The sequence below is a fragment of the Symphodus melops genome (assembly GCF_947650265.1).
Source record: "Symphodus melops genome assembly, chromosome: 19".
Lineage (NCBI taxonomy): Eukaryota > Metazoa > Chordata > Actinopteri > Labriformes > Labridae > Symphodus > Symphodus melops.
The window spans coordinates 21669792-21694791 of NC_136709.1; the positions used below are offsets into that span (position 1 = coordinate 21669792).

General features: G+C 47.5%; 3 protein-coding genes across 8 annotated transcripts in view; 1 reads left to right on the forward strand and 2 right to left on the reverse strand.

Moving 5' to 3' along the window:
- Positions 1–3508: 3508 nt before the first annotated feature.
- LOC306840471 (uncharacterized protein) lies at positions 3509–10630 on the reverse strand. 2 transcript variants are annotated; one of them, XM_079369780.1, is made up of 18 exons: positions 10269–10630; positions 10035–10096; positions 9118–9190; positions 7931–8085; positions 7719–7802; positions 7487–7543; positions 7168–7398; positions 6880–7083; positions 6458–6512; positions 6289–6379; positions 6058–6199; positions 5853–5957; positions 5661–5769; positions 5364–5574; positions 5194–5268; positions 4888–4990; positions 4500–4564; positions 3509–4305 (listed from the first exon to the last, which is right to left on the reverse strand). In XM_079369780.1, the coding sequence occupies exons 1-18, from the start codon at positions 10294–10296 to the stop codon at positions 4170–4172; spliced, it is 1986 nt and encodes a 661-aa protein (XP_079225906.1). In that variant the 5' UTR covers positions 10297–10630; the 3' UTR covers positions 3509–4169. The 2 variants fall into 2 exon arrangements, with proteins under 2 accessions (XP_079225906.1, XP_079225905.1); XM_079369779.1 differs by having other exon boundaries at positions 6880–7086; positions 10269–10627.
- A 913-nt stretch (positions 10631–11543) lies between these two features.
- On the forward strand, positions 11544–22892 carry alms1 (ALMS1 centrosome and basal body associated protein). Its single transcript, XM_079369290.1, has 18 exons — positions 11544–11676; positions 12362–12506; positions 12711–12831; positions 12943–14728; positions 14814–14973; positions 15681–16694; positions 16870–16985; positions 17284–18247; positions 18340–18453; positions 19252–19407; positions 19619–20499; positions 20590–20692; positions 20788–20991; positions 21073–21335; positions 21460–21631; positions 22105–22162; positions 22360–22459; positions 22622–22892. The coding sequence occupies exons 1-18, from the start codon at positions 11662–11664 to the stop codon at positions 22664–22666; spliced, it is 6417 nt and encodes a 2138-aa protein (XP_079225416.1). The 5' UTR covers positions 11544–11661; the 3' UTR covers positions 22667–22892.
- dctn1b (dynactin 1b) overlaps positions 22893–25000 on the reverse strand; it is a 23800-nt gene continuing 21692 nt past the window's right edge. For all 5 annotated transcript variants that reach the window (XM_079369855.1, XM_079369854.1, XM_079369853.1 and 2 more), the window contains one exon: positions 22893–25000. This exon is cut by the window's right edge and continues 47 nt beyond it. In XM_079369855.1, coding sequence (XP_079225981.1) covers positions 24910–25000 — 91 coding nt within the window. In that variant the 3' untranslated portion in view covers positions 22893–24909.

Sequence of the window (25000 nt, forward strand, 5' to 3'; positions counted from 1 at the left end):
CACTTCTGGAGGAGTCGCTCTCTCTCTTTCACCGTTTCTGCTTCCTTCCTTTAGCCGCTAAGTGTTTCCGACCACATTCATAAACACGGATCGTTTTTTTAATATGAGACGTCGACTGTGCCGACACGACACTCAGAATTATCTGTATTAAAGGAAGCAGGTTTCATTCGAGCAGGAAAAGCTCGCAGTCCTGTGAAGCCTGGAGGGCAAAGTTTTATTACAAAGTGTCTCCTGTTGTAAATCTCCGTGTGCAGATTATTGGAGACATTATTGAGTTCAGTGTCGTGGAGGTCAATCTCCAAAAACACACGGACCTCTGGACGAGGTGTGAAACAGCGAGACTTTGGCTTAAAGCTTTGTGCAGGAACAGCGGCGGGTGATGTATGGAAGCGGGCCTCAATTATTGGAAGTCAAACTCCCCGGGGCAACAATGAGAGGATTTACAGGCCGCCACATTTTTCATGCTCTTGAACATGTTAGCTGCTGATTTGTGGGTCGATAGCGAGAAGAAATACAACCGGACAGGAGGGTTTAATTACAACGCACTCAGGCCACATATTTCTACGTAAACAGTTGAAGGAAACGAGCTGAAACGTGCAGCTTCAAACCTGCAGGCCTCTAATCATGTTAATGACACTCTGCTCGCCGCCGCCGCCGCCGCCGCACAGGCCGCTCCTCGATCGATCTGCGAGACAAAGGCCGAAACAAAGTGACAACGCGCAGGAGTTGAGTCAGTGCAGCTCTGACGGAGATGAAAGAGACGTGAGCGCCAACCTTTAAACTGTCATTTATCAGAGGAGACAACAAAGGGCCATTATCTCCTCGCCGTCTGTGCGAGAACATAAAAACCTGCACGCCTGAATTATTCAACGTGAAGAAACGAGGGCGTGCGGTTTGACTGAACACACATTATGAAGCAGGGACATGAAAACACCAGCAGCATGTTTTCACTCCGACGTCGGTGACTGCTGGAGATAAAGGAGAGAACAGTCCGGAGAGAAGAAGGAAGAAATCAGGCGGGGAAGCAGGTCAAAGGTCAAAACTGACGACGCTGATCTTAAAAATAAATAGAGGTTTCAAACGATTCATTGATTCATTGCTGAATTTAGTAGTTAATTGCGATTAATCACACTTTGAATGCATCTTTCAAATTGCATTATTTCACCTCATCTGAAGCAGATCTGAGTTTCCATGCAGTGTTTTGGTTCGGTCCAGGATGACCCTCGTTAAAGGGGGGGGGGACCGACAGTAGCTCAGTCTGTACGGACCTGGGTTGGAGGGTCGCCAGTTCAAGTCCTAAATGCAGACCAGGTTTGGAAATTGTTCTGGTAGCTGGAGAGGTGCCAGCTCACTTCCTGAGCACTGCAAAGTTGCCCTTGAGCAAGGCACCATCTACGTGGGAAGACGGGAGCTGTAAATGACGTCACGCCGGAGTTGAAAGCGTTTCAGTATCACGTTCTGAAACGAGCAACATGGACGCCTGCAGGACTACGTCATTCCCAACACAGTTTCTGATTCTATCCACCGTCCTATCTCTAAATTAACCCCCCCCCAAAAAAAAAAAAAAAAACATTCAGGGCTTCCGTAGTGTCAGAGCTTCTGTTGTACAGTAGGAGACTCCACTGAGCTTTATATAACACACTTACCTGTCTGTGTATCGAGAGTGAAACTGCCCTTTAAATGTTACAGTGGATGATCTCGTTATCACGCGTCTGGACAGAAGCAGGAGGCCGTTTCTAATCCTCTGTAGGTCTCTATGTCTTTGTGCAGGTGTTGAATAGCAGCAGGTGAGGACAGATTAGGGACAAAGGAGCGTCCGGACTGACAGCGTGGACAATAGACGAGACGTTCATTTATCTTCTCCGTGTGACCCGGATGCAAATGAGGGAGAAATGAAAGCTAGCAATCAATTCCCTAATTGGGTTTGCACTATTTCAACTTGTTATGGGTTTGGGGGGGGGGGGGGGGGAAGTGAAAGTCAATTTCTCATTGTGACAATTACTGTATTCATTTTCACAGAGCAACAAAGAGATGAAGCTGCAGAGGACCAGATGCTTCCTCTTTGTGTGAGTCCATCGTATCTTCTAGTCCCACTCTTTAAAATCTGCATATTATCACGGTTACTGCGGTTTATGGAGGGTTGTAATTTTAGGCTCGGTCATTTTCTGCAGATTAACTTTTTAATTGTTTTTAGGTCCTGACAATAATTAGTAACTCACATTCTCTGAAAAAGGAACAAAACATCTGTCACAGCTGTAAACGTGTAAAAACGTTGACGTTTTATTAAACCAATCACGGCTCTCTCTCCACGCATGCACTCCCGCCCGACGACACCGCTTCCTGGATGTCAAAGTTAAGCCAATCAAACGGCAGCAGCAGTACCCGGGTTGAGAACTGAAGGGTCGCCAGTCCAAGTCCTGACGTGGACCATGTTATGGAAGTTGGAGAGGTGCCAGGGATCTTCCTGAGAACTGCCAAGGTGCCCTTTAGCAAGGCACTGCCGTTGATGCACGAGTCAGCTTTCTCCCTCACGTCACATCAAGAGTTTATTTACACCGGCCGAAAAGAGAGAGAGAGAAAAAGTCCCAGAATCAGAATCCCAGAACCCCCCCCCCTCCTCCTCCCCCCTCAGTGGGAGGACGAGAAATGTGTTAAGAGCTCCACAAACAATGCAGCCTTTTAACAAGTTGCACTTAATCTTCCAGGTGTTTGCTTTTGGTTCAGGGAGGGATCGGCAGGATGTCCAGGACCTTTGACCTCTTATCTCCATTTAAACAGGTTTCTCCCGCAGTGAGCTCGCTTTGGGTTCACCTGGAGTTCATGTTGTTGGCGTTACAGGCCCCTTCATGCTCTCAAATCTCACAGGGATCAAAAAGGACTTTGTGAGGTATGCCACCATCAGCAGCCCCCCCCCCCCCCCAGTCCAGCTGCTCCGTCTGCAGGGTCGACACTCGTCTCTGCTCCAGCCTCGTTTTTTAAAATCTAATTATTCAGCTCGTTGGAAAGCTTTTGTGTCTCACAGCACAAAGATTGCGTAACACGAGGGGAGTCGCAGGAGTGACCTTGGTCAAACCTGCTGGTCGTCAGCGAGGAGGGATTCAAACCCCCCACCCACATCAACGGCGAAGAGACACAGAGCGGGAGGTTTGAGGAGGAGAAGAAGAAGAACCTCGCTTTAGATCAAATCTCTTAAACTCAGGACGCTTCTTTCTCAAGGACGCTTGAGAAAGCGTCTCTACCGGCGGTAGAGAGAGCTGGTTGTGACAGGTCGGAATTGAACCCGGGTCGCCCGCTTGGGGGAAAGAAGCCTCCGTAAATACTGAACACACACACACACACACACTGAGTAATGTTTGGAGTCAGATAATCTCCTCTCTCTCTTTCAGCAGTCAGAGAACATCTGCTGCAGAAACGTAAACAAAGGCCTCTTCAGCGTCGTCATCGTGACGTGTAAAGTTCTGACCTCTTCCTGGACGGCCTGCGGAGCTTTAAATGACAGAGACACGAGTCAAAAGGTAACAGATTCGTTTTACTTGCAGAAAACAGAAACAATGAAATCTTTTAAAACCTTCAGGATCAGGAAGAACACGGGTTACATAACGCTCTTTAAAAACACCTGCCCAGATCGTCTCCTTAAAAAGGTGAGCAGACAGGTGCACAAGCCCCGCCCACCTCAGCACGTGTTGCTCAGTTAAACGTCCAGCTTGTTTAAACATTTTTTGCATCGGTGAGAAAATTACAGCGAGAGGAAACGTTATGGAAACAGTTCAGAGTGTTTTGGGTTCTTTGTGTCACATGATCAAACATGGCACGTTAAGAAAGGGCTCGCTCACGTCGCTGCCTGAAAGAAAGCAGAACAATGTGCAGCCTTCAAAAGTTTGAGTGATAAAAAGGAAACACTGCCCTCTAGTGGTGGCTTAAGAAAACAGGAAGCGTTGCTTTTTAAAAAAACAATCCAGCAGATCTTTGACGAGTTAAAAGAATTTAAAAGAATCCCTGAAAAGTGAAATTATTATAATGCAGCACTTTGATTATAGTTTGAAAGGCTCTTCGTGTTTGACCAATAGGAGAGGAGTCTTTCACCAAACATGCAAGAAACATGACAGCAGTCCGGCTCGGCTCCGCCTTCTCGTCACATGTTAAAGAAAACGCCGCGTGCGTGCGTTTCCCTACATGTGAAAGTTTCCGAATCTGTTGGAGAACTTGGCCTGGTCGATGCTCTTGTTCTCCGGGACGTGTCTGAAGGTGCAGTCCTGCCTCGTGCAGCCCGACGTCCTCCAGAAGAAGCACTCCTTCCTGTACGAGCTGTCAGAAAGAACAGTTTAAGAGAAGGCAGAGACACAACGCCACGCGCCCGTTTAGGACGCCGCCTCGTATCGCTCCATCAGGATTCTCACTGGACAACGATCGCACGTTTGCTTGTAAATCCTTCAACATTTAACAAAAGTCTAAAATCTGCATTCGTCAAATCCAAGAAATAAGAAAGACCACGTTCTTACCCGGGTCCGCTGTTGAATTTACCCGGATGTCGCACAGAGAGCGGAGACCCGTCTACGACCATTCCCTGAAGACGAAACAGGAAGTCAAAGTTACACAAACGTCTTGAATGTAATTCAAAGGAGAGGAGATTAATTGTGTTTTTTACGCATTTCAAAATAAAAGCCTGTCATCAGCTGACAGTACTTCACTTGCTGTTTGAAATAAACCATGCTTTTATTTTGAAATACAGTTAAGGACCTCCAGGTAGATGAAAGGTAAGAACATGAACAGAAACAGGAAGTGGTTAGAGGTCACAAACTGACGTCTATGTTCCGACATAACGCGGCGTTCATCTCGTCAACGTGGACCGCCCTCGTGTAAATATCGTTGGCGGTGACGGGTACTCACGTTGATGCACAGGATCGCTCGCTCGCAGTCTTCTCGCCGAGTGTAGTTGATGAAGGCGCACTGCTGCTCCAGCAGCATCTTGATGCTGTGCACCGTCCCCGCTCTGAGAGACGCCGGGGAGGAAAAAGAGAGCGAGAACAGGTGAGCTGGAATCTCCCGCACGATCAAATTCAGAGAAGAAGAACAAACTATCCACAATGGCGCCGAAGCCCCGAGTCACAGAAACGTCCAATCAAACGAGCCCTACTTTCACTCAAACGTCCGACTCAGACAAAGTGCTCAGGAGGTCGGTTTGTGGCGCTCTACCTGCTGAAGAGCTCATGCAGCGTGGCGTACGTGACATCGGGCGCCATGGATCCGACCCAAACGGAGAAAAGAGTCCTTTGGAAAAAAACACAGGAGGGGATGAAACAAACTCTTCTACTCAAACATGTCGACGCCCCACGCTAAGGTCGAACCAGGAAGTGATCACTTACGGTTTCATCGGGCTCTTCAGACCGGGCGTCGGAGACTGAGATTTGGATCTGACCGGCGCCGCAGCCTCGGACTCTTTGAGCTGCTGCGCTCTGGGACGACTCGTCGGCAGGACGATCCACTCTTCTTCTTCTTCTTCTTCTCCTTCCTCCTCCTCTTCTTCTTCTTCGTGCCACGCCGGCTTGTTTGTAGTTTCCCTGCAGGCGCTGGCGTCTGAAGAGAGAGAAGGAGCGAGACGGTGAGAGAGAGCGCCGCGACACACCGGTGACATCACAGACGAGTCTTTGTGGATTTTTCACCTCCTGGATTTTGAGCGTTATCCCCACAAAACAGAGCGTCCACAGCTTCCTCTAAGGTGGCGTGCGTTTTCAGCGCCTCGGAGCTCTGCGCCCAGGTGAATCCCATTTCCTACGACAGACACAGAAAACACACGTCATACTTTTACTTTGATGGCGTTTCCGTTGAAGTCACGTGGAGCGTTCCTCTCTCACCATGAGGTGCAGCGTCTGAGCTCGTTTCAGCTCCTGCTTGGCTTCGACGCTCGAACCGTCCAGCTTCAAAACCTCCACGTAGATCAGCGACGCCTGGTCGTATCTCTGCACGTCACAAGAGAGGAGCAGGAATTAAAATCTTGCCTGCATGTTTTCAGTTTGACTTTTTTCTCCACACAAAGAAACAACGAGTCGAGGGATTCACCTTGAGTCCACAGAGAGCTTTCCCTTTCCTAAATAAACCTTTAATCCAGTTCGGCTCCATGCACAGCGCCAAGTCAGCGTCCCTGAGAGCGTTCTCATACTGCTCCATCCTCTCATAGCAGAACGACCGATTTCCAAATAACCTGAAAACACACACACACGGTGCTCAGAGCACGTTTCAGCGGTCACTGCTGCACGCCGCTTTAATGTAGCCTGCGGTCTATGTGCTCACCTGAACTCCTTTGGGTTGTATTTAATGGCGTCGGTAAAGTATTTCACGGCCATCTCGAACTGTTCGTGTGCAGCCAAGCGATTTCCAATACCTGGAACAGAGAGCGAGGGGCGGTCAGTGTTCAGCTCAGCCGAAGTTTGAACGGATAAAAAAAACAACAACAACTCACCAGCAAGCTCTCGACTTCGACTCGCAAACTGTTCTGCAGTGGGATCCGTCGTTTCCTGTGAGAGAGAAAGAACAGGAAGAGAATGAGTCGAGGCAGGAAACACCTGAAGCTTTCTGTCGAGCGTGAAACGGTTAATTCATCTTGTTATGGACACTTCCATTTAAATGGCGGGAAATCTAAATGTTGGGGGGGGGGGGGGGGGGTGCCTCATGTAAGTGTCCATAAATTCAATTCAAAAAAACTTTATTTGTCCCCGGGGGGGCGATTCAAATATTGCTGAATATTCTGAATTTTTCACCCGTTAAAAAAATAAATTAAAATAAATTAAAGTTGATAAAACTTGAAGATTTCAAAGTCTTCCTCTTCAGCCTGATCATGTTTGATAAATAAATATTAAACTTCTCAGTGTTTTGCGTTCCCACCTCTTTAACCGGTTCATGTTTTTCTTTTATCTCGTGAACTTTTTGTTGCTCCTCAACTTTTGGTTTTTCCTCCGTCGAGGGTCGTCGAACTTTCAATTCTTCTTTTTTTTCCTTTATCTTCTTTTCTCCTGCGGGACTCTCGTCAGGCGTCTCCTCTGCCGCCGGTTTATCCGCACAAGCGTTAGAATTTTTAAATTCCAAATCCTGCTGGAGGACGAAGCAGGAAAACTTTACACGGACGCTTCCTGAAAACCTTTTCTATAAAATCACAGAAACATCTTGACCAACCTTTAGTTCCAATTCTTTTTCATTATTAATTTTCAAAAGTTTGTCTTCTCCTCTCTGATCATGTCCCGCAGCCTCGGCTTCATTCGGACCTTCAGCTTCATTCGGACCTTCAGCTTCATTCGGACCTTCAGCTTCATTCGGACCTTCAGCTTCAGTCGCCGTTAATTCAGTTTCAATTTGAGGACTTTCTTCTTCACTTTCTGAGGAGTTTGACTTCCTTTGTTTTTCCTCCTGAAACGGAAGAAGAAGAAGAAAAAACACATCACAGTTCTGATTCAGAGATTCAGTTTAACCGCATTAAAATAAAAGGAAGACTTACAGGTAAAACGCTTTTTACTGCATTCTCCTTCTCTAATCGTTTCTTCTCTTTTTTACGCTGGAAAAAAAAAAAAAAAAGTGAGCAAAGAAAACTTTTATTCGATCATCCGATATCTGCCCCCCCCCCCCCCCCCCCCCCCCCATTCAGGATTGATGGGGTGAGTAGAGACTGATCAGTGACACCACACATGTCTGTCTTCACGTCACGTCCTGGAAATGGCGCCAACACTGACCTTTTTCTTGCGCTTGTTCCTCTCGGTTCGCTCCTTAAGCCGCTCCTCTTCTTCTATCAATTCTTGTGCATGTTTAGCAGCTTCCTGCGATCAAAACACAAACCTGTGAGCTCAGTCCCCGAGGCCGTTACATCACATTATTAACTTCTGAATAAAAAGTGGGCGGAGTCTCTGACTTCGCCCTCCACAGATATGAAACTGAAGCGTACTACCTCCTCCGTCAGCTGTTTAATTCTCGGATGTGGTTGTAGCGTCCTGTTGGGGGAATACTGCGGACTCGAGCGATCGTAATAATCGTCGTCGTCGTCGTCAGAATATATGATGTCGTCTTCAAGGTCTCCATCAAAGCTCCTTAAAAAATCTAAACCTGTGACGGACACAAAAGAGGATTCAATTAAAAAAAAACTTTATTTCTTCTCACATTTCAAAACACTTTGAGACAAACGTAACCACGAAGAGACATCAAATCAGACGGCTGCATTTTTACTCAGCGTCGATGTTCTGAGCAGATTTATAACAAACACGACTCACAATGAAAATGACACGGTTGGTTGGTTCTTCCTCTCACACACACACACACACACACACACACACACACACACACACACACACACACACACACACACACACACACACACACACACACACACACACACACACACACACACACACACACACACACACACACACACACACACACGCACACACACACACACACACACACACACACACACACACACTTCCTCTCCCTCTGAACTCGAGTGTTTTACATCTGGTCTCAAAGTCCACCTTTGACAGCTCAATAATAACATCAAGTCAGCGGTCAGAAGTCCACGTAACAGGAAGCGACCTGTCGTCTCCGGCGTTACACGCCCTCGTGATGAGTCACTGTGTCATGACTCAGGTCCTGCTGCTCGTCTCCGACAGTAAAAACACAAAGTTGGAGATGTCTTGTTTTTAACAACAAGACAATATGGCCGTGCCCTCACACCTGCACAGGACTCCAGAAAACATGTCCACATTGTCAGCCACCATTTTTTCCCCCTTTCCGACCCCTGAGTACATGTTTCTAAATCGGAGACGGGATTATCTGATGTGAGGAATACTGAGAGAGGGGACGATGACCTCTACACCCGGTCTACACGTCGACCTGTGTGAACGTAATGAAGCTGCTTCACTGTGTTTCCTGTTCGGCAGCATCTCCGATCCGTCATCTTTCTTGGTAACCTGCCGGGGTCGATGCTCAAAAATGCACCACGAGGAAGACATGAGGATGAAAGCTGAAGTAATGTGTGTTACCGCCTGTCAACCACGTGAAGGATTTCACTGCTTTGAATACTGTGTGTTGGGTCATCTCCAGTTTTTTTGTGAAATAACCTTCAACAGGAACGTTTCTTACCGAAGCCCTGAACGAAGACGTTTAGGAAGGAGCTGGTAGGATGACGTCCACTTATGAAATCGACCATTGTTTCCTGAGAAGAAGAAGAAGAAGACAAGGTGACTATGTTAAAGAATCACCTGGTGCACAACCTTTGACTTGTTTACCCCGTCATTAGATTAGTAATGACTGTGTCACAGAGACAAATATGCAAATGAGGGAAGAGGAAACTCCCGTCTAAAGGATTTATCGACGTGCTCTTCACAGCAACGCCTTCGGTCAATAAATCCTTTATAACACGAGTTTCTTGGAGTGCGGGTGTCGTTTTAAAGTCTCCTTTTTGTGTTTGATCCAGCACCTACTGGGTGATGATTTTCACACGTTTCAGTAACGCAGAGACACGACATCCTGTATCCTTGAGGTTTGTATTATGTTGGTGATATAGCGATTAAATGTGAAACAGTCTAATAAGTAGAGACAACAAGCTGGTTATTGACGTCTGAAATGTGAAATGTGAAACGTGTCCCTCTGCCCTCTGTTTTTGATTTTCTTTCCTTCTGGTTGGGCAGAAAACACGGGACGCATGTTATAGATGTTATAGACCCTTTAGGGTTTGATCGGCACCCCAACACAAGGGTACCAAAAAAGTAGGACTGTACAGATCCCTTATTTTGGTACCATTCCTAACTTTTAACAGTGGAAACACAAACAAACTGGAGCAGAGAACTTCTCCTCCATAGGATCCTGTTTAAAGGATATCTTCTTCTTCTTCTTCTACTGGGATATTTATACTTACTTCCTGCCTGTTGTTAATACATCTAGGTCATGACAATGGCAGAGCTGTCATGTTTCCAGCAGCACATTAAACACTGGATAAACTTGTTATACCACAGTAACACCAACAACAATAAAGTGTCCCAGGCCTGACTCAGACTCACGTGCGTGCGCATCAGTCTCGAGTTTTCCCGGATTCTGTTCACAGGAGGGGGAGGTGTCTCACCTGTCAGGTAGACAAAGGTTTAAGTTCATAAACATGATATTAACTTGTATTCACTGACACTCAATGACAAGTCGAGCTCACCAAACGCCCTAATGTTAGCTCAGCAGGCGCGAGCTACTTCTCAGTAAATGAAACTCAGAGAAGAAGAAGCTGTGAACGTGAACAAACTCACCTCTTAAAATGGTTCTCCTTCTCGACATGGTCTTTACTTATTTCTTAGTCCTGTTTTGCCTCGGTGAATTCGACGTCAAAAAGTTATCTATCTTTATGTTTACAGTGCTGTGTCCAGCGTTGGGATTCTCTTTCCGCGTTAGAAACTGGAGTAGGAGTGTGGGTTTGCCATGACTTTAAGGCAATGGATCTTCTCCCGCCTTTCCAACCGCTCCACCAATCATGTCACGCGTATGCCTAGTTTTGTTGAAGTTCAGAACTCTGATTGGATGTTGCGCCTGCCAGTCGTGATAAAGAAGGCGGGATTAAAATGCAGTGTTCCGTCCAAAAGCCCCTTAGATATCTTGTTTTATTTTGGAAATTTAAATGTATTATTTTATCTTATTTTGGTAATTTAAATGTATTCTATATATTTGAATTGTTGTTTTTCTTCTCTGTTAAAATGTTATATTTTTTTCTGTGTGGTTTTTATATTCGTATTGTATTTTCTAAATTAATGCCTGGAGTACATGAGGTGTTGAAATGATTGATATTACACAAACACATGTGATATTATTAAATAAATTAGACATCTGCCTTGTGCTGATTACTTTGTAGAGACTATCCAAATACTATTTCACTGGGGTTAGGTCATAGACTTTAAATAATAATAATGTTCTGGGTTAGATACATAGTATGCAGGCATTAGTATGGGGAATCATCGATTGGAAAACAATATATTCAGTCTATGGTAGGGAAAATAAAAAATGAAGTTAGCTCTTTATTTTTAAACTGTGGGGGAAATCGCTAAAGATTATTATATGGAGGAAACATGAACCGCATGAGTTTCTTTTTCACAGTAACTGCCATCATCGATCACACTATTCACTAATTAAATAATGTTATTTATTTATTCCGAACACATCAGACAAAGGTGAACACAAAAAACAGACAGAAAATAAATAAAAATTACAAACATTGAAAAGTACAATTCAGAAAAAAAACGTGGATAATAAGCTATTACCGAAATAATATTTTGTGGCCATGAATTAGTCATTTGAGGCCACAAATTATTATTTCGTGGCCATAATTTATAACATTTTCACCAAATTTTTATTTTTTATTTTTACAGTCTATGCACCAAAGTCATCAGAAGGGCCACCGTACTTTACAGTGATTACGCGTTTGTTTTTTTAAGTCGGGGATTTGTAATTCTACAGTTTACGGAGAGTGAGTACTCAATCTAATAGACGATCTTTTTGTGTTCAACGGTTCAAATCAAACCACCCCTCCTCGCGCGTTCTGCCCTCGCGCTAGAGTTTCCGGGTTTTTTTTTCTCATTTCCTAGCAACGGTCCTTGGATACGAACTGGAGGAAGCGCGTTCACTGTGGCGGACTGACAACAGCACAACAACATGGAGCCTCTTCGGGTAATTTACACAACTTTAACTTCGTCTTTTCAGCGTGTAGAATTATTTTGTGTTGTGTTTTTCCCGCGTTGTCGCCTCAGAGGAACCGGAAACTCCCGTTTAATGTTTGTTTTTTAAACATGGACCGTGTAACAGCTAGGTGAGCTCGTTGCATGCTAACAGCTCTGCTAAGTTGTTTCTCATTTATAAACACACCGAAAGGATTACCTACCGTATTGGGTTTCTATTGTTACTGATGAAGTGGTGAGGTGTTTAAACGTAATCAGATAAAAATAGATTAAACACAGTCTCTCACTAAGCTAACAGTAACCTGTTGCATGTTGGTACGATTGTTCATGCTTTTAAACTTTTATATTATTCATAAAAACAATTGAATTAAAATATTATTCTTATTGCATCACATTTGTGGCACGTGAAGTAGACTGATGCATTATCCTGCGACATGTAGATTGACATGTGAAGATGCTGTCTCAGTGCTTTTAACCCTAAAAAAAGATCTGTATATTGTGTATTGTATTTATGATTGATAAAGCACTCTGTTGTTTCATCACGTGTTGTTCTTACTCTCTGGTGTCATCGCTTTGCTGCTACGTGATTTGCAGAATTGTTTTCTGAAGTTTTAGGTCTCAAAGACGAACTATAACAGTGAGTCCCTTTTTTTTTTTGTTGGTGTCTTTCTTCACAGCAAAGTGGGGCGGCTTCTTCTCAGATGTCGGCAGATGAACTGGAAGCTCCGAGTCAAAGCGTTGCCAGTCCGGATCAGACGCAGCCCAGACTGGAAATGGACGGTCTGGAGCTTAGAGAGCCGTGGGGGTGTGCTGTACTGCCAGGTAGGTGCTAAAGAGATTATGTTTACTCTCTTCTGCTTTGCTCACCATATTTTGTAACTTGTGATCACATTTCAAGTTTTTGATCATTCTCATGACACAAGGAGGTTAAAAGCAGGAATACTTCGCATGCATTTAGTTAGTAGGATCTGTAAACCTGCTTTAATGTACCTGTGAATAACCTCAAGTATTTTCTTCTGTCGTCAGATTTTCAGGACAGTAACCTCTCTCCAGCTCTTCACCTGCTGCGGGTGAACCCAGGAGTGGAACACAACTTCACTGAATGCTCTTTATTTCATCAAAGTGAGAATGAATTTGCTCCTTTAAGGTAATACACCCTTTTTGCTCCTCTCTGTACATGATTACTTTATATATATATACTTTATATGGATGTTCACAATTGAATCCCTTTGTGATATCTATGTTTATTTTTTTAAAGAGCATACCCAGACATTTCCATGGCATTGGAGAGGTCACACTTCCCCCCGGATGTCTCCAGTAAGGCTTCAGAGCGTGGCTCACTGTCCCAGCACCCTTTGACCCAGGCGACCCTCCTGTCTGAAGAAGGAGCCAGCAGCTGCTGCTCTCTTTCCCAGCACAGTTTGTCTCCAAGGGACAACAGCAAAGGGACAGAAACCCATCGAACCCCACCGATGACTCCATCTGACAGACGGGGAGTATCGTCCAGTGATGCTTTGTATACCAAAAAGAAGGACTTACAGATGCTTGCTAATCGTTCTGACAACAGAACAGGAGAGACGGGTGAGGATGAGACTTTCTTTCTGAGTAAAGATGTTCCTGCCCAGCATCTCCTGGACCTGCTTCAGAAAGACTTTGGTATGCCGAGCAGCAGCAGCAGCAGTGCTGTTTCCTCTGAGACCTCACTGAAGACCGCTGCATCATTTGCAGAGGAGCTAAAAAGCACCAAAGTCTGCAAACCAGATACTGACCAAAGCACAGCGAGGAGAGAGGGTCCGACAGGTGGAGCGTCTCTCCCACAGAAACAGACACAGCCACCTGAGGTCTGTAATATCACAGTGGGGCATCGCAGCACTCAACCTGATGAGAGCAGCGAGGAGTTACACAGAGAGCTGCTGAGTGAGGTCGAGAGGCACAAAAGCTGTGAAGCTGCACCACCGGGTGAGTCTTTTACACCGTATCCCCCAGAGACGCATGAAGCCAAGCGAAGTGGGACCAGAACAAATGTGGGTGGCGGGCCGTGGACGGGGCCATTTTCAGCAGGTGTGGAACGAGGCCTCAGAGAGCACGACCTCTGGTCCTCTGGGAATCAAACGGGGATCGATGGGTCCTACTTGGGTTTCCTTCCACAGTCTCAGTCCACTCCAGGAGTTTTTAAGGCCCCACCCAAATCCGCCGTCAAGCTTACAATGGGGCAACTTTCTGACATAGAATCCATTAAAGAGAACTCACATCGGTCGAGCACAGGGACGTCCTCACAGCCAGCTGTACCTGGGGCTGATGTTCACAATCCAGACACAGCAAATCAGAGACCACAGGAGGCGACCTCAGCAGAAGTCCAGTCTCTCCCGAGTCTCAACTTTATGCAGAAAGTTGACGCTTGGAGGGCGAATCAGAGCTCAGGCAAGACGTCACTATTTGACAGTTTAGCACTGCAGGGGTTCTCTGGAGTCTCCCCCAAGAAGAAAGCTTACGAAGCAGTGTCTGACACCCTGAATCGCATCCTGACTGAGCAGGCGAAGAGTTTACAGCAGCCTCCCGTTTCAATTGAAGCCAATGTGACTGTGGCAGAGAAGTCCTCCAGCGATCCCTCGGCCTCTTCTCCAAGCAGAGAGGCCGCTGTGGGCGGCGCTCCCAGTGACAGAGATAACACGGGGTCTGCGATGAGACCTCCTGCCCGGTCTCAGAGTCACTCGTCCGTTAACACGGTCATGTCAGTGCAGAACGATCAGCAAACAGAAACACCCGCAGAGAAGGACAACAGTCAGTCTCAAGATGGCGTCGCTGCTGTCCAGCCTCCTTTCATCAGCCTCGGTCACTTCAGTGACGTGTCACCTGACCCGGACTCGACGCTCTCGAGTTCCCAAGATGGTTACGACTATGAAAATAAACTAGAAACATCCATCGGAGCTTCTTCTGTTGTCAGCTTGGAGGTCGATAACTACGCCCCATACTGGACTTCAAAACTATCGACACCTCCTCCTCCACTCAGGCCGAGAGAGCTCAACATCGAAGACAGAATCCCGGCAAGTGAAACCTTAAAAATGTTCTATAAATAAAGACACAGATATTTAATGTTTCATGTATTTATATATGTTTGTTTGTTTTCAGTTGTATCTCCAAAACCTGGGCATTGACCAGTCTCCCTCCACGATCTTAACTCCGTTTACATCCAAAGGGCCAATCAGAGAGCCTGAATTCTCCCCCACTGACCTCTCGACCATAAAAGGATCTATCGGGACTCCGACCAAGAGCACGCAGCCCTCTGAAGGTACTCGCCAACACGACGAAACGATGATGAATGAAACGTCCCTGAACCTTCACACCAACATGAGTCCGGTTTTAAACTGGAGCTCTCAACAAACCAACTTGTACAAAAGAAAGTGAAACTGAAAACAGTGTCGTCGTGTTTCTTTATGAGACGCTGATTTGTTGAATAATATAAACGTCCCTAAAGCTGAATCTATCAACAGACTGGATGATATTAACGCAGCATGTTCTAACAGACAACACTGAGACTCTGTGCAGGCTGAAAGATAGACAACGTCTGGAGCCATTTATATACAGCACAACAGGTGTCATAAATTCCTTCCCACTTTGGATATTTCTCTACATGGTCTGAAGAATCACATCACCTTTACTCTTTAAATGTCAAACCTCTATTTGAGGAACACTTCATCATTCTACTGTCACTGAGGTCATACGTTATACTTTTGGAAGACCTCATGACGTGTTTCTCTTCAGACATGGTCATAGCTTCTCAGAATAGATCGTAGTCTGCTCACAGCAAAGTCACCTCGACAAAGTGAAACCAAACTGAACGTATTCACAGAAATTCGTGCTATCAAGCGGTAACTAAAACATTAAATGGTGAAGAGGCTGTGATGGGGGGCGGAGCTTAGACACACACACACACACACACACATCGGCAGGTCGACTGAATCAATGTGGTTACTGATCTGCTCTCTGTGTCTGCAGGCGGCAGTCCTCAGAAAGGAGAGTTTTCCCGGTGCAGCGTTCTGTCCGTAGACTCCAGCGTGTCCCTGCCTTTCAGCCTGGACAGTCTGGGTCCAGGTCTTTCTATCCAGGAGCGACCCAGGCGGGCTTCTCCTTTATCAGCCCTAGAAGCTGTGCAGAGTGAATCGAGGCGGGCTGCGTCCTCTGAGCCTGAAGAAGACACTCGTCCCTCCACCCTGCAGCCATCTTTGCAAACCAGCCGCAGCGTCGAGGAGACTGCGGAAGACTCTTTCGTCAGCTCCAAGACCCTGTTCGAGATCCGTCAACTCCTCTCTCAGGCGGAGAACGTGGTGTCTGCAGGGTCTTCTGTGGCGTCCTCGGCCGCAGTCCCCCGTCTGCTCCCTGAGAACGACATATTCCTGTCTCTGAAGGAGACAACCGGCGAACCCCGGGACTCTTCGCTCTCCTCTTCGGCTGCTGAAGATCCCAGGACTCGGTCCTCCGTGCTGTGGACCAGGTCCTCCTCCGACTCCCTGCTGACTTCAGACAGAGTGAGACAGAGCTCCGTTGGTCGAGAGAGTATGACATCGTCAGCGCGGACGCATTTTCCAACCACTGAGGCTGCAGCACCAGGGGCGAGCAGAAGGCAACAAGACGGCATCGTTAGTGGAGACGCAGCGCCGTCCTTTGTCCTCTCCCAGTCAGCACGGCGCTCCGAGCCTGAGGGCTGCAGCGCCGCTCCGCCTGATAACACGCTCCCTCCACAGCAGCCGCCCGTCAAGTCCTCACCGGCGCCGAGTGCAGCTCAGCTCACGTCTGCAGGAGTGACAGAGGAGGAAACTCAGACCACTCCTCCAAGTCCGGCGCCGAGCAGCTCCTCGTCCGTCCTCCCCGAGGATCAGAGCGCGATGAGCGAGGGGAGCAGCGAGAGCTCGCTGGCCGTCAGAGTTGCCAAGTTACTGCAGAACGAGTCTCCGTCCACCATGGTGTCCAGTACGGCGAGCACCACGGACCAAGAGGAGAGCAGAGCTCGAGGTGAGACGAGTCATCATCAGTCTGTGAGTCTGGCTCCCAGAGACCTGCAGACCAGGACAGACACGTGGCCGTCACGCCGACAGGCTAAACTTCAAGTCACCAGGTCGACGTGTGCGCTGGCGTTCTGGGGATTGAAGCAGCAGAATTAAAAAAAAATCTGCACTCTGTGTTTCAGAATGGATCAAGCTGAAGCTATCGGGCCGGCAGTGCGAGCCTCTGGAGTTGGACAAAGAGGACAGACGACGGATCGAAGAGATCAAGAGAGAGCTGCTGTTAAAAGATCCCATCAAGGTGAAAACTTCCCGTCTCGTCATCCGTCACATAAATACAAACTCAGTCTGTTTCATTCACTCAGTGAGGCTTTAAAATGACCCTTTATTTCTTCCAACGTTTCATTGAATCTGAACGTTAAACAAACGTGCGTCTGGATTGTCTCAGGCTTCAGGTAACCGCTGTGTGTCCTTACATGCATGGCGTTTGTGTTTTTGGATCTTGAGTGGATTTGATTGGACAGTGATGATGTAAGCGAGGGCGGAGCCCGAGGTCACCGCGTGCTACAAACCGTCTGTGTTTCATTTCCTCCCTTCAGAGTCCTCGGAGCACCGACACCGAGAGCAGTGCGGCGTCCAGTGTCAGAATGCCGCGCGGGAGGTTCCCGTCACAACAGGTGGAGGCGTTATCTTCCACGCCGCCGCCGCTGCAGCAGCAGCACCTCGCCGCAGACTCCAGCGTTCCCCTGCGAGCGCCTCCTCAATCGAACCTGGAGGCTCGGGTTCGTGAGATCGCTGCCAGAGAAGGGCTGAGCCTCCCGAAGACGAACCCTGTTGTGGCCCTCACCTCGATCACTATCGCCACTCGCAAACGCTCCTCCTCCTCCTCCTCGTCTCCATCCACGTCGCCTGCACCTCCCGTCAGTCCGGCGCCGGAGACGCTCCATCTCAACGAGCTCGCCAGCGAAGCAGTCCGACACACTGCGGCTGACGTCCAGCCTCCGGATGTGGAGGAAGAAGAAAGTCATCAGTCAGCACAGGGAGGTCAGCAGAGGCAGGACACTGTCGGAGGACACGGTGAAGAAGCTCCTCCCCCTTTACAGGAGGATTTGAACGCCAAAGACCAAACGCCGGTTTACAAGCCAATTGAACCCGGTCCAGAACCCGGTTCATCGACCGGTTCATCCTCCTCTGAAGTACCTCCCAGGAGAGGCCACGTATCACATGTCCACCTCACTCTGTCCCCCAAAGCCACGGCTGTCCACTCTGGTCCCACTGACGCACCGACAGCGCCGCCGCCGCCGCCACGTGAGGACTTCCTCCTCCTCAGACGCTCGTCTTCTGCCGCCAGCAGTCCAGACGAAGGCGTCGGCCTGTCCAGTCCGCCGGAGTGGAACGACAGCAGGGACGCAGCGAGACGGAGAGCGAGGGAAAGAGCCCACACCTCCGCCTTCTTCAAACACGCCGGCTCTCAAAGGAAGACGACCACGACGCCAACACGGACTGTTGAACCGCATCAAGCTGTCGCGGTGTCACTGAGCCCCTCAGCTGCTGAAACACCAGGTACGCTTTCTCTACGTCTCTGAGGAGAAAAACACAAAGTTCTCTGAGTCGATGAAACACATTCAGAGTTTGTCTCCGTCTCCGTCTCACAGCTGTTCCTGTCCTGCTGCCCTATAAACCCCGCGGCAGCCAGCAGCTCTTCTACGTCCCTCAGAGGACGCCGGACTTCTCCTCTACAGACACCAGCATGGAGAGCTCCCACACAGGTACGCTCACAGATCTCAGATCAGATCTTCAGTCAGACGTCTGATGTTTCTGACTCTTTAACACTTTGGGACTAAAGGTGTGAAAACGTCCTGAGAGACCGGCTGAACGTCTTGTTGCTCTGTTTGACGTCTTACTGAGTTAAAAAGCTAAAAAAAAAAAAAAAAGATTTTTGGAAGTTATGAATCGATTTAAAATCTTAGAAGAGAAGAATCTCTATTTTTACTGAACTCCATTTATTTTCCCACCTCTTGTTATAAATTCCCTTTTAATATTTGTTCACATTTATTCAGCTTTAACTCCTTTTTGCTGCCTCGGAGGAAAAACTGAAGACGAGGCCGAACTTCTTGTTTTGATGACACTGAGGATGATCTCATCACGAGCAAAATGAAAACCAAAGATGATAAGATCAGATAATTATTCATCTCACAGGCGGAGACATTTACAGTGTTACAGCAGCAGAGCAGAAGAAAATCACACAGTGCAAATAAAGATAAAAATATAAATGTAGAAAGAAAAATTATGCATCAAAACAAAAATCAAGAGCGAGTAAAAAAATATGCATAAAAAATGAATGTTTGTTGTTGAATCAGATGCAGGTCTTGTTGTCAGTTGTGTTTGGAGGCTCGGCTCCCCTGAGGCCGTTTGGGTGGCAGCTGCTCTATTGTAACATACACCAGGCAGTGCATACATTATTCATGTTCGGGGGCGGAGTGAGACAAAGGCAGAGCAGAGCGACATGGGGAGAGGGCTCCACGCTCTCTGTCTGCGTGTGGTTTGAGCGTTTCTGTTCTGACCAGGCTCCGATGACGCCGTCCCACCTCGCTTCAGCAGCGAAGTCCTGGGGCACAAAGACCCGGGTCTGGACCGAGGAGTCACCATCAGACACGCCGAGGGGATCTACAGCAAGAGGCTCAAAACCAGCTCCTTTAAAATGCAGGAGCCTGAACGCACAGGTGAGCTGAACCAGCTCACACTTATTCACTACAGCTGCTGTTATTGAACTGTGACGGCACATAGAGAGAGTCTCCTCCTCAGGGAGGGACGATTTCCTGGGTCTCGGTCTGTGACTACAACACTAAATATAAATATTAAAGGTTTGTTAGGCTTTTTTTGGAGTCTCTCAGAGAGACTGATTTTATTTCCCTTGTTTTCTCTGTAACACAGCGGCCTCGGGTTCAGCAGCCCTGAACACAGGTGCGACTCCGGCTCTGAAGCCGTCCTCTCAGGTGTCAGTGGCCTTCACCAGAGTGCCTTTATCGAGCATCCAGGAAACCTCCAGGAGAGACCAAGGGACCAGTCCTGTGCAGTTCCTCAGTCCAGAGACCCGGTCTGCTGTGGACTCCAGCAGACCGAGCCCCCACAGAGACCAGAGCTTCGTCCATCAGGCGGGGAGGGGGCGAGACCAGGAGAGGGAGGACTCTGACCTCCCCCCGCCCGCTGCGCAGCCCAGCATCAGCAATCTGGACCAGCTGTGGCAGAGGTTCTGTGACCGCTGGAGCCAGGAGGAGTCCAGACCGACCAGCGACAGAGAGGCGTCGCTGCTGGAGCGGCTCGAGCGCCTGTCGCGTCTCATCCACAGCACGAGAAGGACCCACTACTCGGGAGGAAAGGGTCCAGGAGAACGAGAGAGGGAGGTCAGGGAGGAGAAGGGGAGAGTCTTTGAACCTCCCGTCCCTCGTCAGACCTGGACTCAGAAGGTTCAAGTCCAGGAAACTTCTGAACCTGTCGACGAGGACACACGCCACTCCTTCACCTCCAACTTCTCTCACAACTCCTCCCTGAGTCCTTACCTCTGTCCCGCCGACAGAGACGAGTCAGAGACGCTGTCCACCGCGTCCGGCTCAATGTCCACCGTGGACACGGCAAGACTGATCCGAGCCTTCGGGGCTCACAGAGTTCAACGCCTGAAGACCAACTCCAGCCTGAGTAAACTGTACAGCGCCATCGACCGGCAGCGAGAAGGACGGGAGCAGAGGAGAGGACGAAACGGAGAGACGCCTCACGCCGCCACGCCGTCAGAGACGACAGGAACAGAAGAGTCCACAGTGAGTGAACCTGCATGTCGAGACTCAGAAATACAATCTCTGTGATTCACTGAAGATCAGGAAACATTGATTCATTGCATCTGTCTTCAGGTTGATGCTGATTCTGCTTCTTCCACCTCCACTTACACCTTCCTGTCGCAGCTCGCCGCCTCTAAGAAAGCAGTGAGAGTGGTCAACAAAGGCGTCCAGGCAGGTGGGTGTGTCAGCGAGTGTTTGATTTAGTGTGTTTATGGAACAGATCAGGTTTTCTGTGAGTGAAACGTTTCATTTATTCCCCCCCCCCCTCAGGCGACCTGGAGCTGGTCAGCAACGCGACTCGACGTCACACCAGAGACGTCGGAACCACATTTCCTTCACCGGGGGAAGCCAGATCCTCCAGGCCGATCTCATCGTCCTCGTCCAGCGTGGGGCGAGGAAGAGGAGGGAAGAGGAGTCAGGGGTTACAGAAACACAGAAAGAACAAGAGAAGCCCGACGAAGAGCTACCCTCAAGGTGAGTCTCAGGTGTGTGTTTACACTCACAGCTTGTGCTTCTATTGGTCTGGTTGTGTTGAGCGTTGCTGCTTCTCTCCAGGTGTTTCATGGTTCATCTCTGCTGACGAGCTGAAGTCAGAGGCGAGGAAGGAGAACCACCCAGAGGAAGAGGAGGCGGCGTGGAGGCAGAGCACCGCCTGGTTCGAGCCGTTCAGCAAAACCAAAGCGTGGAGAGAGCCGCTCCGACAGAGACAAGTCCACGGAGACGGAGAGGAGCAGCAGAGCTTCAGACATCAGGCCGATCTCGACTTAGAGCCAAGAACCAAAACCAGGTCTCCGAGTCTGGCTCGGCTTTCACTCCAGGTTTGTTTCTATTCCGTTTATAAGTCAGAGACGCATAATTACAGTTTTAGTTCTGTGTCTATTTAGATGTAAGACGTCTTAAAAACAGCACTGGTTCTTAATAATGCCACCGTCCGTCCTGTAGGAGGCGCTCGAGATGCGTCGCCCTGACTTCATCTCTCAGTCCAGGCAGAGGGTGCAGCGTCTGGCTCTGCAGGCGGAGGAGAGGAAGCTTCAGGCCGACTTCTCAGAGAGACGAGAGCGAAAAGAAGTCTTCAGCCGCCCTGGAGGACCGGGGAGGCTACTGCAGCCCGCAGGTACCCGAACCAGGAGGGAGGGAGACGTCTGAAACCTTAAATCATGTCTATAAACCCCTCTACTTCAGCCCTGCTCAGAACAGGCTGTTTCTGTGTCTGTAGCTTTAAATATGTAAATGAGCTGTGTCTGGCCACGCCCCCTCTCTGGAAGGGCTCGGGTGTACTCGCTGCTTTCTGGCTCCATGTCCTATTGTTTACGGTGAGAAGGCAGACTCAGAGGGCAGAACAAACACCTAGCTGTGGGAGTGTCACCCACCTGGGGGAGGGGCTACTGCCCTTTGTGATGTCATGATGGGAAACGGCCTGTTTGAGCACACATTTTCTGAAAAGTGGAGCAGGCAGAAGACGGAGAGGATGGACTTTTCTCATCATGGGGGGTTTGGAGACAGACATGTTAGAGGGACATGGAGAGGTGGAGTTTACAGATTGTGAGATCTTTAAAAAAAACCTGAGTGATATGTTTCTCTGTTCAGGCCCCGCGCGGCTCAGGAGAGCTGTCCCAAGGAAAGAGATGATTCAGAGATCCAAACAGTAAGATTTTCACTTCCTCTGAAGAACATTTAATTTAAATTTTTTTTTTTCTGGGAAAAGTGAATAAAGTCTGTCGTGAAGCTGATTACAGGCTTTGATGGATCGTTGTCTCTTCTCCATCAGGGGGGTCAAAAATGATCAGTTATCACTTTTCATCCGTGCACTGACAAAACGTTCCTCATGTTTTTGTCGTGTAGGATCTATGAGAGCCTGCCGGAGGTGCAGAGGAGGAGAGAGGAGGAAAGGAGGAAGGCAGAGTATCGATCGTACAGACTCAACGCCCAACTCTACAACAAGGTAGCTTCTCTTCTCCTCTCAGACCCTGTAGTTTAGAAAGTTCACAGTTTGAGAAGTGATCCGGATCATTGCTTCAAAGTGCAGCGGAAAATTTTGGTTCCTTATTTATTTATTTTTTATTTATTTGAAACCAAGTGAAGCGTTTTTTCTTTGTCGTTTCAGAGAATCACGGGCCGCGTCCTCGGCAGAAGAACGGCGTGGCATTGATGGAACAGATCAGTGACCTCTTTTTAATAAATGAACAATGTGAAACCAGTTTAAAACGTTTAACCAGCTGACGGCAGCTTTTATTTATTGGTGATCAAATCGTTTTAGGATAATGTTTTTGAAGTTTTCTAACATATATCACTGGAATGTTTTAATGTGAAAATAAATCTGCAGATTGTTAAAGCTTCTCTTTGTTAAGAACACAATGAAGACGGACGAACACAAAGTGGCTTAAATGTCTTTATTGATCGATCGAGCAGGAAGCCACGCGGGGACAAAAGGTGAGACGAGTTCGTCCATCGACACATAAATAACAGAGTGAATAAATAAGATGCACTATGCCCATTAAATACAACGTTAAAGAAAACTTAAGACCGTCCTGTGCAAACGTAAATACTCTAAAGAATCATAAACAAACGTTAGCGTGGATTAATGAAGTCAGACTGTGGCAAAAACAGAGACTCTTTGGCAGAGATGGAGTTTTGCTTTCAACACAGAGGAAATGAAAATAAGGCAGGCGATGATCGCTCGTCACCGTTAAGGCTCGGACACACAAACACAAACCAAAACTCTTTTTAACCAAATCCACTGGCGTGTACGGAGCGCCCGAAGACTCGGGTAAAAAAAAAAGAAGAAGCTGTTTGTAAATCCATTCGTAGTGTTTTCAAATTCATGTAAAAAGACAAAACTGCATGCTACTTCCCCTCCACGCCACTAGGAGGCGCCATGCAGTGATGGGTGTACTTGTTAGCACCTTATAAATAGAGGTCAGGAGAAGGTCAAACGTGTCTTTTGAATAATAATCAGTGGATCCATGACTCTTCATTTATGTTCAGATGAAGAGGATTCATGATCAGATTTACAAACAGCTGTTCAGTTTTACCTCGCAGGCCTCCGTAGGTTTATCATTTATACCAAGCATGCAAAATTACATGATAACAACTGGCGAGTGTGAGAATAACTTAATAATAATTAAAATCAATAAAAACCCTTCATGTGTTTTTTTTAGAAACATGTTAAAAATAATCCCTGTCTGACCGTAAATCCTTCAAAAGGTTTAAAAAAAAAAAAGTGTTCTTGTTCGGTGCAGTCGATAAAGTTTCAGTTTAACCAACAGAGGAAAAAAAACATCAACACGCTCAGCAGGTCAGAGATACTCAACTTCCCTAAACCCCCCCCCCCGACTAAGGTTTAATGTTGCAGTACCCATTTTAAACACTAGGGGGCAGAGTTACAGACTGCTCCTTTAAAAGTTATTCAAACATATTGTCTGTTTTTTTTAAATGTGGCGCCGCTGGACTGAACCCAGACTACAGTGAGTCGAGTCTCTCTGCTGAACGTGCAGGTTTGATTCTCTCTCGTCTTGTAAAATGTGCAAAAAGTCTCTTTAAACAAAGCGCAGTACGAAGCCCCGCCTCCTCTCTCTAAACGAACACCTAAAGCCCACACGCTCTCCCTTTTAAACAGCGACGTTATAAAACAGCGACACCTGACGGAAACGTAAACAGCTACTTCCACACCAGGACCAGGACCAGAGACCGGACTCTGTGCAAAATTAGATATAGTGAATCTGTGCGGCGTGCGGCGAGGACAGCGGCCTCGACTCATCGATACATTTGAGGAGCTTCTGTCAGGAGACGTCGTCACTTTGAAGGTTAAAGACGAAACACGTTTGATGAGCGCTGCGTGTTCGGACTGTGAGAGAAGCCACGCCATGCAGACTGCACACAGACAGGGATTCAAACCAGCAACCTCCTCACTGTGAGGAGAGAGAGGACCACTGGACCATGTGCAGCTTCGCATTCTGATGAACCAAAGTTTCAGTGGGCTGAATTCAAAAATACTTTATGATTTGAAGAGTTCGATTTTTTTTTTTTAAGTCAGTTTTAAACTAAAATTTAAATTCAGACAAACTGAGTTTAGAAACACTCGAGCCTCTCATGGATGTTTTCTGACAGTTTTTTCTATTTAAAACGGTTTCTAATTAAAAGATTTGTGAATCAGTGATTGATCGATTCGTCTTTAAGGATTTTGGTTTCAGTTTTTAAAAAAATCAAACGTGTAAATATTAAACTTCAAAGTGATCCGACTCCTGACTGTCTTATAAATGAGATTAACGGTCGGTTCCTGCAGGTTATTGATCACAGTAGTGGTTTTTAAATACCTCCTGGTTTCCCTTTGTTTGGCCGTGAAGTGGAAACCAGTCTGCTAAGCTGATGATGATGATGATGAAGGTCGGTCCGTTAGGTCTTCAGCAGGCTGTGAACTCTCTGCAGCTGATTCTGCGACAGGACGAGTCGATGGACCTGCTCCTGACCGCGAGCGCACGGCAGC